Below are 15,886 nucleotides of genomic sequence, written 5' to 3'. Positions count from 1 at the left end.
AGCGGCTTGGCATTGAGTACGATTATTTAACTTGTTGTCAATGAGTACTCCTAAGTCCTTCTCCAAGTTTGATATCCCCAACTGTATCCCATTTATTTTGTATGGTGCTAGACCATTGGTACGACCAAAATGCATGACTTTACATTTGTCAACATTGAATTTCATCTGCCATTTATGTGCCCATATAGCCATCCTCTCCAGATCCTGTTGCAGTATGTCCCTATCTTTCTGTTAGTTGATTCTGCACAATTTTGTGTCATCTGCAAAAATAGCAACATTGCTTTCTACTGCATCTACGAGGTCATTAATAAATAAATTGAAGAGCACTGGACCCAGTACAGACCCCTGTGGGACCCCACTGCTTACAGTCACCCATTTTGAGTACGATCCATTGACTACAACTCTTTGTTTTCTGTTTATTAGCCAGTTCCCTATCCATGAACACAGATTCTTCCCCAGTCCTTGCATCCTCAACTTTTGCACCAGACTTTTGTGTGGAACAGTGTCAAAGGCCTTTGCAAAGTCCAAGTATATCACATCTACAGCATTCCCAATATCCACATTAGCGTTCACTACCTCATAAAAGCTGAGCATGTTAGTCAAACATAAAGCAGCAGCACTGTGTGATCAACATCAGAATGGCCTCGTTCCACCTCCAGAGATCCCGTTGGTCTGTTCTTTCACCCCTACGCCACTCAGTGCACCATAAAAACGGAGATAAGGGATTCTCTCAGTGGAATTTATAAAAAGCAAATTTATTTGAGCACATAGTCTTCCAGATAAAAAATAGCAAATAAAACTTACATTCAGAGGGTCCTACTCCAGTAGGAACCCTCTTGGCAATAATCGCTTCCCACTCCGTGTGGTACTAAGTACAGTAATAGCGATCAGATGTGTGGCATTGCCTGCTCTCGTCCCGACTAGTTTCGGTCTTCCGCTGTCATCAGGGGATACGGGAGCGGGCACATCCTGGCTGCCACGGGCTGGAGGAAGCCCCAGGTAAGTGGATTTGTATTTTTATTTTTTTTAAAGACAGCGCGGATCTTCCCTTTAATGGATGCAATACTGTGAACAGAGGAAAATAAGACATAAACAACACTTCTATGAATTATGTATTATAGTGGAGTGTGGGGGCGGGGTTGCAGCGCCGAAAGTTGGGGGCGTTTCGCGCCGTGCCAAAAAATGGGCGAGACCATGACATTGTGTGGGCGGAGCTAATGTAATGATGTAACAGCGAGGCATAAGAAAGCAGTGTTTCCGCCATGATGTGGTGAAACGAGGATTCGCATCATGGGTGTGCAGAAACTGTGTGATGCTATTTATTAGTATACCGTAACCCCAAAGCAGCAAATATAGCCAACTATGACCATGCAGCAACAGTTACCCCAGACACCAGAAAATAAAACACAACGTGGGCAGCATTTCAGCAGAAAATAAATGCAATGTGGGCAACATTTCACCAGAAAATAAAACAAAATGTGGGCAACATTTCACCAGAAAATAAAACGCAATGTGTGCAACATTTCAGCAGTAAATAAACGCAATGTGGGCAACATTTCACCAGAAAATAAACGCAATGTGGGCAACATTTCACCAGAAAATAAACGCAATGTGGGCAACATTTCACCAGAAAATAAACGCAATGTGGGCAACATTTCACCAGAAAATAAACGCAATGTGGGCAACATTTCAGCAGTAAATAAACGCAATATGTGCAACATTTCAGCAGTAAATATCGCAATGCGGGCAACATTTCAGCAGTAAATAAACGCAATGTGGGCAACATTTCAGCAGTAAATAACGCAATGCGGGCAACATAACACCTGCAAAAAAAAAAAGAATTTACTCACCTGGCAGAAGTCCCCTCACGCGGCCGGCCCCTGGCTGCAGCTCCTCCGAGATCTTCCTCCTGCAGTCTCTCGCGCTGATGGAATAGCAGGGCTACGGGAAGATGGTGCCCGAAGCCCTGTACTGGAGACACAAATAGTCTCCAGTATAGAGCTTCGGCAGCCATCTTCCCAGGCTGGAGCGGTGCTGCGGGCTGCCAGTTGCAATTACGGTGGCCACAGTCCAGAGGGCGGGACGTCCCGCGGCTAGAAGCGGGACGTTTCCCGGGACCTCATGCTGCCTGGGACAGCGGACCCCGAAGGCGGGACGCGTCCCGGGTAAAGCGGGATGTCTGGTCACTCTAATTATAGTCATTTTTGAACAGAACAAACTATTTTCCTTTTCTTCCGCTGGCCTTAATGTAATTAATTTTTCTAATATGGATGCACAATGAATAGGGACAACTGGACATCTATTTTCATACTTTTATATTTTTTTATATTTTTGAAACATTTTATTATAAAATTTTACCATAATTTCTATTATAGACTTTTGCATGATGACACTTGTTACCAAAATGTTTTTTATATATACTATGTGAATATGAGTGTTAATCACTTTTATGCAAAGGACGTAATGTTCCTCTTATTTAAACTTATTTCGAGTGTCACTATAGTGCGACTTTACCGTTGCACTGATCATACGGCGGCACATGCATATAATGCACTGGAACGCACTGCGAGTTGGAACGCATATGCATTATGCAACCGCATGGCCGCATATATAGTTGGAACGCATATGCGTTCCACTGACGCTACGGGTCACTACTGTGATTGGGACGTGAACCGTAAGTCACCGCCGTGAGCCGCGGTCGCCACTCGGGAGAATGCTGATACCCGTTTAGGTAATTATGATGGATAGTAGAGTATTATTATATATATGTGTCACTTGCCCACCCGCTCTCTTATCCCCTGATGACGGCGGAAGGCCGAAACTAGTCGGGACAAGAGCGGGCAATGCCACACATCTGATCGCTATAACTGTATTTAGTACCACACGGAGTGGGAAGCGATTATTGCCAAGAGGGTTTCTACTGGAGTAGGACCCTCTGAATGTGAGTTTTATTTGCTATTTTTTATCTGGAAGACTATGTACTCAAATAAATTTGCTTTTTGTAAATTCCACTGAGAGAATCCCTTATCTCCTTTTTTATGGTGCACTGAGCGGCACTTTTTAGGGGTGAAGGAACAGACCAACGGGATCTCTGGAGGTGGAACGAGGCTATTCTGATGTTGATCACACAGTGCTGCTGCTTTCTGTTTGACATTTACTGCGCTTGGGGAAAAGGATTTATATCTACAGTTGCTGCAGTGTTAGATTCTGATGAACAGAGAAGAGCTTTTATTTTTGAGTTAGTCAAACAGGACCTGTCTTTAGTAAACCCATGTTGATGCAGATAAATAAGATTATTTTCTACTATGAAGTCATGTATAGTATCTCTTAGTAACCCCTCAAATAGTTTGCATACAACTGATGTTAAGCTTACAGGTCTATAATTTCCTGGATCTGTTTTTTTGCCCTTCTTAAATAATGGGAAAACGTGGGCTGTACGCCAATCCACTGGGACTCTGCCAGTTGAAAGAGAGTCACAAAAGATAAGATAAAAGGGTTTATCTATAACTGAACTTAATTCCCTTAGGACCCGAGGAAGCATGCCATCCGGGCCAGGTGCCCTGTCTATTTTTAATTTTATTTAGTCTTGCCTTCACTTCTTCCTGCGTTAAGTATTTAATATTACAGTTAGAAGATTGAGACTCTTCTGCCTCTGTAATTTGCAACAGTGCTGTTTCCCTTGTGAAGACAGAAGCAAAGACAGCATTTAATAACTCTGCCTTACCTTGGTCATCCACCATTAAGCTCCCACCCTCATCCTTTAGGAGTCCAATACAGTCATCCATTCTTTTTTTTACAGTTGATGTACTTGTAAAACGTCTTTGGGTTAGATTTGATATCCCTAGCAATTTGATTTTCAGCTTCAATCTTTGCCTGCCTAATTTCTTTTTTACAACTTTTATTGCACTCCTTATAATTGCTTAATGCAGCCTCGGTCCCCTCCAGTTTTAGGATCCTATAGGCATTCTTTTTCCCCTTCATTTTATCTCTAACCTTTCTATTCATCCATAGAGGCCTTTTTTTATTCCTAGACATTTTGTTTCCATAGGGATATACATACTACAATATTGATTGAGAATAAGCTTAAAAGCTTGCCATTTCCATTCAGTGTCCTCCCCTTGTAGTACATTATCCCAGTTCACCAAACTTAGTGTATGCCTGAGTTGATTGAAGTTTGCTTTTCTAAAATTCATAGTTTTAGTGGTCCCGCTGTCCCGTGGCCTATCAGTCACCAGATCAAACGTTATCATGTTGTGATCACTATTTCCCAAATGTACTTGAACCAGCACATTTGATACATTATCTGGTCTATTTGAAATGATCAAATCCAGTAACGCATTCCCCCTAGATGGTTCCGTTACCATTTGAGTCAAGTAATTGTCCTGTAGTGCTGCCAGAAATCTGCTGCTTTTACCAGAATGGGTAGCCTCAATACTCTAGTCAATGTCTGGAATTTTGAAGTCGCCCATAACTATGACCTCATTTTTACTTGCAGCTTTTTCAATCTGCTGTAGTATTTGCAGTTCTGCAGCTTCATGAATATGTGGTGGCCTGTAGAATACTCCAATAAGCAATTGGCAACCTCTATTTCCACTATGAATATTTACCCAAACGGACTCCACATCTTCGCAATCTTCCTCCATCTCATTGTTCAGGACAGCTGTAAACAATTCTTAACAAAGAGACAAACCCCTCCACCTTTTTTCCCTGTTCTATCTTTCCTAAACACATTGTATCCCTCTAAATTAGCTATCCAGTCATGGCTTTCATCCATCCAAGTCTCGGTTATTCCCACAATGTCATAGCCTTTGTCATTCAGAATGAACTCTAGTTCGTCTATTTTATTTGCAAGGCTCCGAGCATTGGTTACCATGCACTTTATATTTTTACCTCCACATTTTCCAATTTTGGTTTCATGAAATGGGCTACTTTAAGTTTTACCAACCTCGTTACTCTTTACACTGTCCCCACCCCCCTCTCCACCCCCCATAATGTTAGGCTCCCACTGTCCTTTTACCTTATCTTGTCTACATATTGGGACTTTACCCTCCCGCCTCCCCCCAGATCCTAGTTTAAAATCTCCAACCGTTTAGCCATCTTCTCCCCCAATGCAGCTGCACCCTCCCCATTAAGGTGCAGCCCATCCCTGCTGTAGAACCTGTAGCCAACTGCAAAGTCTGCCCAGTTCTCCAGGAACCTAAACCCCTCCTTCCTGCACCAATTTCTCAGCCACTTATTTAACTCCCTCTGTCTCTCAGATGTAGCACGTGGCACTGGCAGTATTTCAGAAAACACCACCTTGGAGGTCCTTGCTTTAAGTTTATCTCCAAGTACCTGAAAATCATTTTTGAGGACCTTCCATCTCCCACTAACTTTGTCATTGGTGCCAATGTGTACCATGACAGCTGGGTCTTCCCCAGCCCCACCCAATAATCTGTCAATTCTTTCCGCTACATGCTGAACCCGTGCACCCGGGAGACAACAGACTGTACGGCATTCACGGTTTCTTCGACAGATTACCCTATCTGTGTGCCTAATAATTGAATCCCCTACCACCAGTACCTGTCTAGCCTTAGCTGCACTCCTATTCCCTTTCTCGTTGCAGCGGTCTGCCCCTTTGTTGCTAAGGGACACATCCTGCTGCAGCATTGCTACTCCAGAATCATCCTCCCCAATATTACGCAAACAAGCATACTTATTAGAGAGGGACAACTTGGGACTAGCCTCCCTCTCACTTTTTCCCCTACCCCTTCTAACTGTGACCCAACTAGTGGCTACCTCTGCCTCTTGCTCCAGCTGTACTCCACCCACCTCATCTTCACCTGTTTCCTCCAGTGTCTGGATCGTGAGATCCAAGCTCTTCTCCATGTTGTGTATGCATCTCAGTGTTGTGAGATGCCCATTTAGCTCTGTGACTTCAGCCTCTAATTGAGCAATACGAACACACCCAGGGCAACAGTAAACACCCCCAATCTGCTTATCTTAATGTATTAAAAACAACGTAAAGTGGAAATGCACCCTGTATGTATTTAGAGAGTTTATCCTGTCTAATTTTCCCTCATCTATGACCAAGCACAAGTTGTAATTTGATCACTCAGCTGTGTCAGTTGGCTGCTTCGGCAGAGGGGTAATTGGTAAACACAGGATGTTAACAGTATGTCTGCTTCCATGAAAGCAAGAAGTAGATACACTGCAGATTTATTGCAGGATTTCTATCAGCTGTAACAAAGAAATGTTTTTCTGTAAAGGTTATTATGCTGTTGATTATCTTTTAGAACGGAGAGGAAGTTCTGAGTTCGAGTAAACATTACTGCTTGGATTGTTTGAGAGTTTGTAACATTTCATTGACAGAACATGCCTACAACTTTGGATAATGTATTGCTTGGTGTAGTGAGAAGCAAACAACAAATAGGACAAAATAACTGAAAACTTTAGCGTGCATCACTATTCATATGATCACCATGGTTTTTCCAATTGATGAAGAAAAAAATATCATAAACTGTTATTCTGGGTAATGACTTCCTTTCTCTGTGAAAACATTTTTTTGGGAGCTCGTGAACCGGTTGTCTATTCAGGAACTTAAAGTGAACCTCTGGACTTAAAATCTACTCAGCAGAACTGAAAAGGCTTGGTGTTTCTTTAACAGTTTCACAGCATCAGAACTGTTTAGCTCCATTTTTAGCTAAGCTCCACCCATCAAAGAAAAAAGCCCGGACTTTTTTTCCCTGATGCTGTGCAGAGCATGATGGGATTTCTTATGTTGTTGTTCACGTTGCCTAGCAACTGGGAGGGGTGATCAGCACACAGGACAGTTGGAACTGTGTCTCATGCTCCCTGTCATCTCCTTTCAACCAAAAAGATGGCTGCCCTTATGAAATCAAACATTTGCCTGTTCTTTTAAAACAGTGTGGGTAAGAGATTATATTACCTATCTATTTTAATTAACATAACTAATGTAACTTAATGACAGTATGTTTGTTTAGGCTGGAGCACCTCTTTAAAGAGAATCTGTACTCTAATATTCTTACACTAAAAAGCATACCATTCTATTCCTTATTTTCTCCTGTGCCCCTCTGTGCTGTTTCTGCCACTCTCTGCTGCAATCCTGGCTTGTAATTAACAGTTTTAGGCAGTGTTTACAAACAAACTAACTAGCTTCTAATAGGCTCAGCTAAGCATAGTGTATGAGTCATTCAGAGTATGCAGGGGGCCTGCAGAGGGTGTGTATCGCTTCTACCAATCACAAGCAGCCCTGCACATTCCACACAATCAAGCCTTAGCCCGACAAACAGGACAGAGGAAAGATACATTGATTTATTACAGAGACAGTGTAATTAGGAAAGGCTGCAGTAAGCCCCAGCACATTAGAACAGGCATAGGAACTTATAGAATAGAAGAACTAAGGCTGACAAAATTGTTACAGAGTCTCTTTAATGAAAGATTATCTTTATTGTAATCCTACATTCTCCATAACTTATTTATAAGATATTCTTAGGCCTAAAAAACAAACAAAAAGTAAATGTCATATCTAAAGTGCATCCATTGGCCAAATAGTGTCAATATAATTAATTTTTTCCAAGCGCTAATGGTGAAATACATTTAAATGGAGGGGTAAGTAGTTAACCAATTACAAAACTTACGTCTTCAACTTTGACTGGAATGCATCTAGACACAGACACAGAAAATTTATATTGCACTAGCTGATGACCCGGCGTTGCCCGGGTATGTATTTGGCTGCTGTTAGCTCTGCCCACTTTTTCTAACCCTAACACACACTCAATGACCAAGTTTGTGAAGTTTTGGGGTCCTTGGCATCAATGATTTGTATTTTCCCATTGAAATTACACAAATCTGATTGGCTGTTTGTGGCTCCACCCCCTTTTCTGAATTTGAACCCCAGGCACCCAATGACTGAATATACCAGGTATGAGGCTTGTACCATTAACAGTGCAAGAATGACAGCAATTTAAATATCCCCCTTGAAAATCAATAGGTGAATTTTGATTGGCTTTTGTACGTTTCACCCACTTCTGAATATTTATCCCAGTCACCCAGTGTCCAACTGTGCAAAGTTTAAGGACCCTGCCACTAAAGGCGCGTACACGCCATACCGCCGCAAACGAAGGGTCCGTCAGACCCTCCTGCTGAGCGGACGTTCAGCCGACAGTAGCACGTGTGTACTTGCTGTCGGCAGACTGATAAGGCTTTTTCTGAACGATCATCCAGGAACAGCCTTATCAGTATGCCGACAGCACGTACACACGTACTACTGTCGGCTGAACATCCACCCAGCGGGAGGGTGTGATGTACCCGTCGTTTGCGGTGGTATGGCGTGTGTACGCGCCTTTACAGTGTAAGAATGGCTACAGTTTACATTTTCTCTGTGAAATTTGTATTTGGCTCCGCCTGCTTTTTGTAACCTTGACACACAGTCACTTAATGACCAAGTTTGTGAGCTTTCAGGTTCCTGGCATCAAAATTGTATGAATGAAAGCAGTTTACCCAGCAAAGAAATCTAATTGGCTGTTTGTGGCTCTGCCCCCTTTAGCAAATTTGAATCCCAGTCACTTAATGACCGACTGTAGCAGGTTTGAGACCTCTGCCATTAAGAGTGTAAGAATGGCAACAGTTTAAATATTCCCCTTGAAAATCAATCTGGGAATTGGCTGTTGTAGGCTGCCTTCACCCACTTTTCTAAATATTAATCCCAGTCACGCAGTGACCAACTTTGTCAAGTTTGAGAACCCTGCCATTAACAGTGTAAGAAATCTGATTGGCTGTTTGTGGCTCCACCCCTTTCCAGAATTTGAAGCCCAGTCACCCAATGTCAGACTGTACCAGATTTGAGGCCTCTGCCATTAACAGTGTAAGAATGGCAGCAATGTAAATATTCCCCTTGAAAACCAATAGGTGAATTTTGATTGGCTGTTGTAAACTCCACCTACCTTCCTAAATATTAATCCCAGTCACCAACTGTGTCAGGTTTGAGAACCCTGACATTAAAAGTGTAAGAATGTCTGCAGTTTATATTTTCCCAAGTAAAAAATTAGTTGTTTTTGGCTCCGCCGGCTGTTTCTAACCTTGACATACAGTCACTTAATGACCAAGTTTATGAGCTTTGGGGTCCTTGGCATCAATAGGTTGCATTTTCCCATTGAAATTAAACAAATCTAGATGTTTGTGTCCCGCCCCCTTTTCAGAATGTAAACCCCAGTCTCCCAGTGACTGACTGTACCAGATTTGAGGCCACTGCCATTAACAGCGTAAGAATGGCAATATTACCCTTGAAAATCAATAGGCAAATTTTGATTGGCTGCTCTAAGCTCAACCCACTTTCCTGAATATTTATCCCAGTCATCCAGTGACCAACCTTGTGAAGTTTGAGAAGCCTGCCATTAACAGAGTAAGAATGGCTGCGGTTTGTATTTTCCCAGGTAAAAATGTAGTTGTTAGCTCCACCCACTTTTTCAAACCTTGACATACAGTCACTCAATGACCAAGTTTGTGACCTTTGTGGTCAATAATTTTAATTTTCCCACTGAAATGAATCAAATCTGATTGGCAGTGTCTGGCTCCACCCCCTTTTCAGAATGTGAATTTCAGTCACCCAATGACAGACTGTACCAAGTTTGAGGCCTTTGCCATTAAGAGGATAAGAATGGCAACAATGTGAATATTCCCCTTGACAGGGCCGGTTCAAGTAACAATGGGGCCCTAGGGCAAAATTAGCCTGGGGGCCCCCCAACAGACACCCCCCCTGACCAAAAAGCGTCATTAGAGGCCCTTTGTTGCAGCCAAATGTCCCTCCTAGGCCCCTGAGCTGGCTGCTGACCCTCCCCCAATCACCTCCCAACTTAACAGACTCTGCAGAGTCCCTGGGGAGCAACAGTTAAGATGGGGAGGGACACCTTGTGGGCCCCTACAGGCTCTGGGGCCCTGGGGCAATTGCCTATTTTTTCCTATGGTAGCTCCGTCCCTGCCCCTTGAAAATCAACAGGTGAATTTTGATTGGCTGTTGTAGGCTCCTCCCACTTTTCTAAATAATAACCACGTGAGGACTGTAGCCTTACATCACCCTAGTAGTGACCAGGCTATTTTTTACAATTCAGGCCACTGCAGCTTTAAGGGTTCACTGCAGGGCCATACATGTCAGCTCACAAGTGATTTGCCCACCAACAAACCTTTCTGATTGCTACTACCCTGTTTGTTTTTTATTTTTTTATTATTTTTTTATTTTTTTTTTATTTTTTTTAAACAAATTTGTCTATTTTTTTTTTAATTCCCAGCCCACCTTCTCAACGCCAATTGGCATTGAGCGGTCCTGGGGCTGCCGCCGTGTTCACACCAATTGGCTCCGCCTACTTTTTCTGACCTTGACATGCAGCCACTCAATGACCAAGTTTATGAGCTTTGCGGTCCTTGGTATCAATCATTTGTATATTCCCATAGAAAAGAAACAAATCTGATTGGCTGTTTGTGGCTCCACCCCTTTCCAGAATTTGAACCCCAGTAACCCAATAAGCGACTATACCAGGTTTGAGGAATTTGCTATTAACCATGTAAAAATGCAGCATTTTAAATATTCCCCTTGAAAATCAACAGGTGAGTTTTGAGTGGCTCTGGTAGGCTCCACCCACTTCCTGAATATTAATCCCAGCCACCCAGTGACTAACTGTACAAAGTTTGGGAACCCTACCATTAACAGTGTAACAATGGCTGCAGTTTATATTTTCCTAGTGAAATTTGTTTTTGGCTCCGCCCACTTTTTGGAACCTTGACTCAGTCACTCAATGACCAAGTCTGTGAGCTTTCAGGGTGCTGACATCAAAAATGTGAATGGAAGCAGTTCATCCACCAAAGAAATCTGATTGGCTGTTTGTGGCTCCGCCCCTTTAGTGAATTTAAACCCCAGTCACCCAATGACCATCTGTAGAAAGTTTGAAGCCTCTGCTATTAACAATGTAAGAATGGCAGCAATTTAAATATTTCTCTTGAAAATCAATAGGTGAATTTTGATTGGCTGTTGTAAGCTCCACCCACTTTCCTGAATATTAATCCAGGTCACACAGTGGCCAAGTGTGCCAAGTTTGAAAACCCTGCGATTTACAGTGTAAGAATGGCTGCAGTTTACATTTTCCCATTTAAAATGAATGGCTATAATTTGGCTGTTTAATGCTCCACCCACTTTTCCTGGATTTGTAACCTCGGTCACCAAGTGACCACCTGTGCCAAGTGTGGGGACTCTGGCTTGAATACTGTGAGAATGGCAGCCTTTCCCATTTTTTCCATTGACATGAATGGGAGGAATCTGATTAGCTGTTTGTAGCTCCGCCCAGGTAAGCAGGGGGGACGCGCGACCCCCAGAACATATCATCCCAGGTAGTGAGGGATCTGAATACCACGTTTCGTTTAAATCGGGTCAAGTCGTTTTCGAGTGATCGTGGCACATACGCACATACACACACATAAATCCAATTTTATATATATAGATTTATATCCACTAGGACGCACTTTATAGGCAGTAGCATTGTCTTGCCCAAGGATCCTTACTAAATAGGTGCTGGCTTACTGAACAGGAAGTGCCAAGAACCCTAGTCGCCTGTGTCAGAGCCCTTAAAGGACAACTGAATATGTTCAGTAATATGCGTAATATGTTTGCGCTTTTTAAATACAATAAATAAATAAACTGTAGTGAGAGGTATATGGAGGCTGCCATATTTATTTCCATCTAAGCAATACCAGTTGCCTGGCAGCCCTGCTGATCCTCTGCCTCTAATACTATTAGACATAGCCCCTGAACAAGCATGCAGCAGATCAGGTGTTTCAGACTTTAAAGTCAGATCTGACAAGACTAGCTGCATGCTTGTTTCTGGTGTTATTCAGACACTACTGCAGAGAAATAGACCAGCAGGGCTGCCAGGCAACTGGTATTGATTAAAAGGAAATAAATATGTCAGCCTCTGTATACCTCTTACTTCAGTTCCCCTTTAACCATTACTCTATCCAGCCATCTACTTATAATAAAACTGGTTGTTTGCCAAAACTAGGCGTCCCACTTCAACAATGCTATGCTGGGCGGAGCAAGAGTAAGAGTAATTCAGGCCTTCGGTGATCGGCAGACCCAAGTAGCAACGACTCAGAGGGGGAATAGTATTTAATGCAGCCGAGGAGTTTAGCAGCAGCAGGTTGAGCTGTCATTTGGCTCACCCTGCGCCTAGCTCACCGGCAGCATACTAACACGTACACACTATTTACTACGGTATACTATAGTGAGAGTTCCTCAGATCATTATTCCTGATTCTAATTAGCGATTCAGTGGATCAATTAAACACATTCGCTATAGCATATTGCTGGTCATCTCCTCTCACTCCCTCATCCAGGACTTCTCATAAGCATCACCTCTCCTTTGGATCTCTCTTCCACAGCCTATCCATCATGCTCTGAGCCTGGAAACCTTCAAGCATTCTCTCAAAACCCATCTGTTCAGACAAGCCTATAATTGCTTTATGTCACAGTGGAGGCTCACTGCCTCATCTGCTAACCCTTGTGTCTCCTTCCCTAATGTCTCACCCATTACCCTCTAGATCAGTGGTCTTCAAACTAAGGCCCGCAGGCTGAATGTGGCCCCCTGAGGCTTTTTTACTGGCCCCACACACACAAAATGTATTACTTATAGATGCGGTCAGCTACATCATTAAATATTGTTGGAACGCATATAGAATAGCAGTGCTGGCACCACTAATCCAAATGGAAGCCAGAAAGCAGTAATTTGCTGGTTTCCAATCAAATTCAACATCAGGTGTCACTGCTGTCCAATTGGGACTGCAGGTTGTCACCTGGGTATGCTTCATTGTCAGGCCCACAAAGACTTCTATATCATTTTATGTATACTCCTGCCCCCCAGCAGTCTGAAGTATGTTGACCCGGCCCTTGACCCAAAATGTTTGGGGACCCCTGCTCTAGATTGTGAGTTTGCAAGGGCTGGGACCTCTTCTAGTGTTTATTATTCTGCTATAATTTATCATATGAACATGTACCAGTATTGGTGTCTCAACCCACACATCAATTATGTCTGTATTTGTATTGCTGGATGCTTAGTAAACAGAGTTTTGAGCGTCTCATGTGTCTATGCCCCTACTATTTGTGTTGTACTATGTACAGCACTATGGAAAATGTTGGCCCTATATACTGTAAATACAAATAATAAATGAATGAAGTATTTATTAAACTACAAAACAACTTTTTCTCTGTAGACTCTAGAGTTCCAGACCAGTTATCCCCCAGAGTCGGACCATTTTGCAGAGGTGAAAGTAACAGAAAAAGATGTAGACATTTATCTAGCTGCAGCAGAAGAGGGCACAACAGAGAAAATCTGGGAAGCTGAAATATCCAGAGGTAACATTTATGCTTTGTGTATACCTTTAAAGGAAGTCTGAAGGTAATTAAAAAAAAATGAAATGGATACTCACCTAAGGAGAGCGAAGGCTCTGGGTCCAAATGAGCTCTCCCGATCTCCTCGCCGTACCCGCGTTCTAGCGCTGCATCCCCTGTTAGCCGTCTGCTCTCTGCCACTGCCCGAGACTTCGGAAGTCTTCTGGAGCCTGGGTGCTCCTGAAGGCAGGCCGCTCCATACTGTGCATGTACGAGCATGCTATCTCGCGCATGCGCAGTATGGAGCCGCCCATCTTCGGGAGTACTTGAGATCCCAAAGACTTCCGAAGCTTCCAGCGGTGGGAGATTTGAATCGCTGGAACATGGGAACCATGAGAGGAGCGGGAACGCTCATTAGGACCCAGAGCCTTTCCTCTCCATAGGTGAATATCCTGCTTCATCAGGCAATAATGAGAGCAAAAACTGTAAGAAAAACAGAAACATTTGGCTAAGAACCAATTATTGCCCTTATTTAAGGGAGGAAGGTAGCAAATGTTGTACATGCAGGTTATTGTGCATTTCTCTCTGAAATTCTGAGGAAAATGGGTCTTCATGGGTCGACATTGGTCAGAAGAACAGCAACCTTGATTAAAAAGTTGATTGAAGCAGTGAAAACATATAAAGAAGTGGAGAAAATGGTAGGCTTCTCAGCTAAAATGATCACAAATGCTTTAAAATGGCAACCAAAACCTGAAAGATGTGGAAGAAAGCAAAAAAAAAAAAACTCATTCAAATGGAGAGAAGAATAGCCAAGATGGCAAGGACTCAACAATCAGCTCCAGGAAGATTACCGTATTTTTCAGACTATAAGACACACTTTTTCTCCCTCCTTCGGCTGCATGTGCGGCTCCCCTGCAGCTCTCCCCTTTGGTGGCATGTTCGGGTCCCCTCCAGCCGCAAGCGGGGGTCCCCTCTGGTGGCATGTGTGGGTCCTGTCTGGTGGCTTGTGCGGGTCCTGTCTGATGGCTTGTGCGGGTCCTCTCTGGTGGCAGGCGTGGGTCCCCTCCGGCGACATGTGCGGGTCCCCTCCGGCAGCAAGCGCAGGTCCCCTCTGGTGGCAGGCGCGGGTCCTCCGTCGACATGTGTGGGTCCCCTCCGGCGGCAAGTGCAGGTCCCCTCCGCCGACGTGTGGGTCCTCTCCGGCGGCAAGCGGGGGTCCCCTCTGGTGGCTTGTGCGGGTCCCCTCTGGTGGCAAGCGCAGGTCCCCTCTGGTGGCAGGCGCGGGTCCTCCGGCGACATGTGTGGGTCCCCTCCGGCGGCAAGTGCAGGTCCCCTCCGCCAACGTGTGGGTCCTCTCTGGCGGCAAGCGGGGGTCCCCTCTGGTGGCTTGTGCGGGTCCCCTCTGGTGGCAGGTGCGGGTCCCCTCCGGCGACATGTGCGGGTCCCCTCCGACGGCAAGCGGGAGTCCCCACTGGTGGCTTGTGCGGGTCCCCTATGGTGGCTTGTGCGGGTCCCCTCTAGTGGCAGGCGCGGGTTCCCTCTGGTTACGTGCCTCTCTCCTCTCCGGCGCCATCTGAAGTCTTTCCCCGGTGGTATGTGCGGGCTACCCGGATTTTGAATGACCTTCTGTCATTCAGCTGCCGCAGCTCCTCCTCCGTCCTGCAGGCGGACAATCCGAGGGCTTGCTTAGATGCTGTGCTGGGTGTTCGGGGGTCACGTGACGCTGCCGGCGATGTCTCTCCAAGTGTGCAGGTCACGTGACCAGCGCTGGAGGACTCACTCCTGGCGGCATGTGCGGAATCTCCGGAGTTTTCAATGACCTGCTGTCATTCAGCTGCCACCGCTCCTCCTCCGTCCTGCAAACGGGAGACCCGGGTGCTCGGCGCTCACTCGAAAAAATGCTGTGCCGAGTGTTCGGGGGTCAGGTGATGCTGCCGGCGATTTCCGACTCCCCAGCTCTTCAAGTACCGGTAAGCGGGTCATGTGACCAGCGCTGGAGCCATGATAGCCGCCTGATCCCTCTCTGCATTGAAGCGCTGGATGGATGGAGCATGCAACTGAATAGGTGAGAGGGGCTCCAGTCTACCTGTGAGTGTAGTGTAGCTGTGTGTTCAAGAGAGTGTATTGTAGCTGTGAGTGTAGTGTAGCTGTGTGTCTAGAGAGTGTATTGTAGCTGTGAGTGTAGTGTAGCTGTGTGTTCAAGAGAGTGTATTGTAGCTGTGAGTGTAGTGTAGCTGTGTGTTCGAGAGTGTATTGTAGCTGTGAGTGTAGTCAGTGGCGGTGATACGGCCGTGCAGGCCGTGCCGCCGCACGAGGGCCCCTGAAGTTCTGCTGCTTCAGGGGCCCATTAAGTATTGCAGGTTTTTTTTTTTTTTTTTTTTACCTGGGGGGCCCAACTCCTGTCCTCCCCCCTCACCTCGCCCCCCCCCCCTCATGCGGCGGGAGAGCGGAAAATACAAGAAATCTCCGGCCGGGGCGGCAGCTGCCGCTTGGTCTCCAACTTTGGAGACATATC

General features: G+C 44.9%; 1 protein-coding gene across 4 annotated transcripts in view; it reads left to right on the top strand.

The window, feature by feature from the left end:
- Positions 1–15,886, top strand: part of LOC137524204 (uncharacterized) — a 624,050-nt gene that overhangs the window by 515,519 nt on the left and 92,645 nt on the right. For all 4 annotated transcript variants that reach the window (XM_068243802.1, XM_068243801.1, XM_068243800.1 and 1 more), the window contains one exon: positions 13,254–13,395. In XM_068243802.1, coding sequence (XP_068099903.1) covers positions 13,254–13,395 — 142 coding nt within the window. The remainder of the gene's footprint in view (positions 1–13,253; positions 13,396–15,886) is intronic.

The sequence above is a fragment of the Hyperolius riggenbachi genome, chromosome 7, assembly GCF_040937935.1.
Source record: "Hyperolius riggenbachi isolate aHypRig1 chromosome 7, aHypRig1.pri, whole genome shotgun sequence".
In the NCBI taxonomy this organism is placed as follows: Eukaryota; Metazoa; Chordata; class Amphibia; order Anura; family Hyperoliidae; genus Hyperolius; species Hyperolius riggenbachi.
Note: the sequence above shows the minus strand (reverse complement) of the source record. Positions and strands in the feature narration are given on the sequence as shown.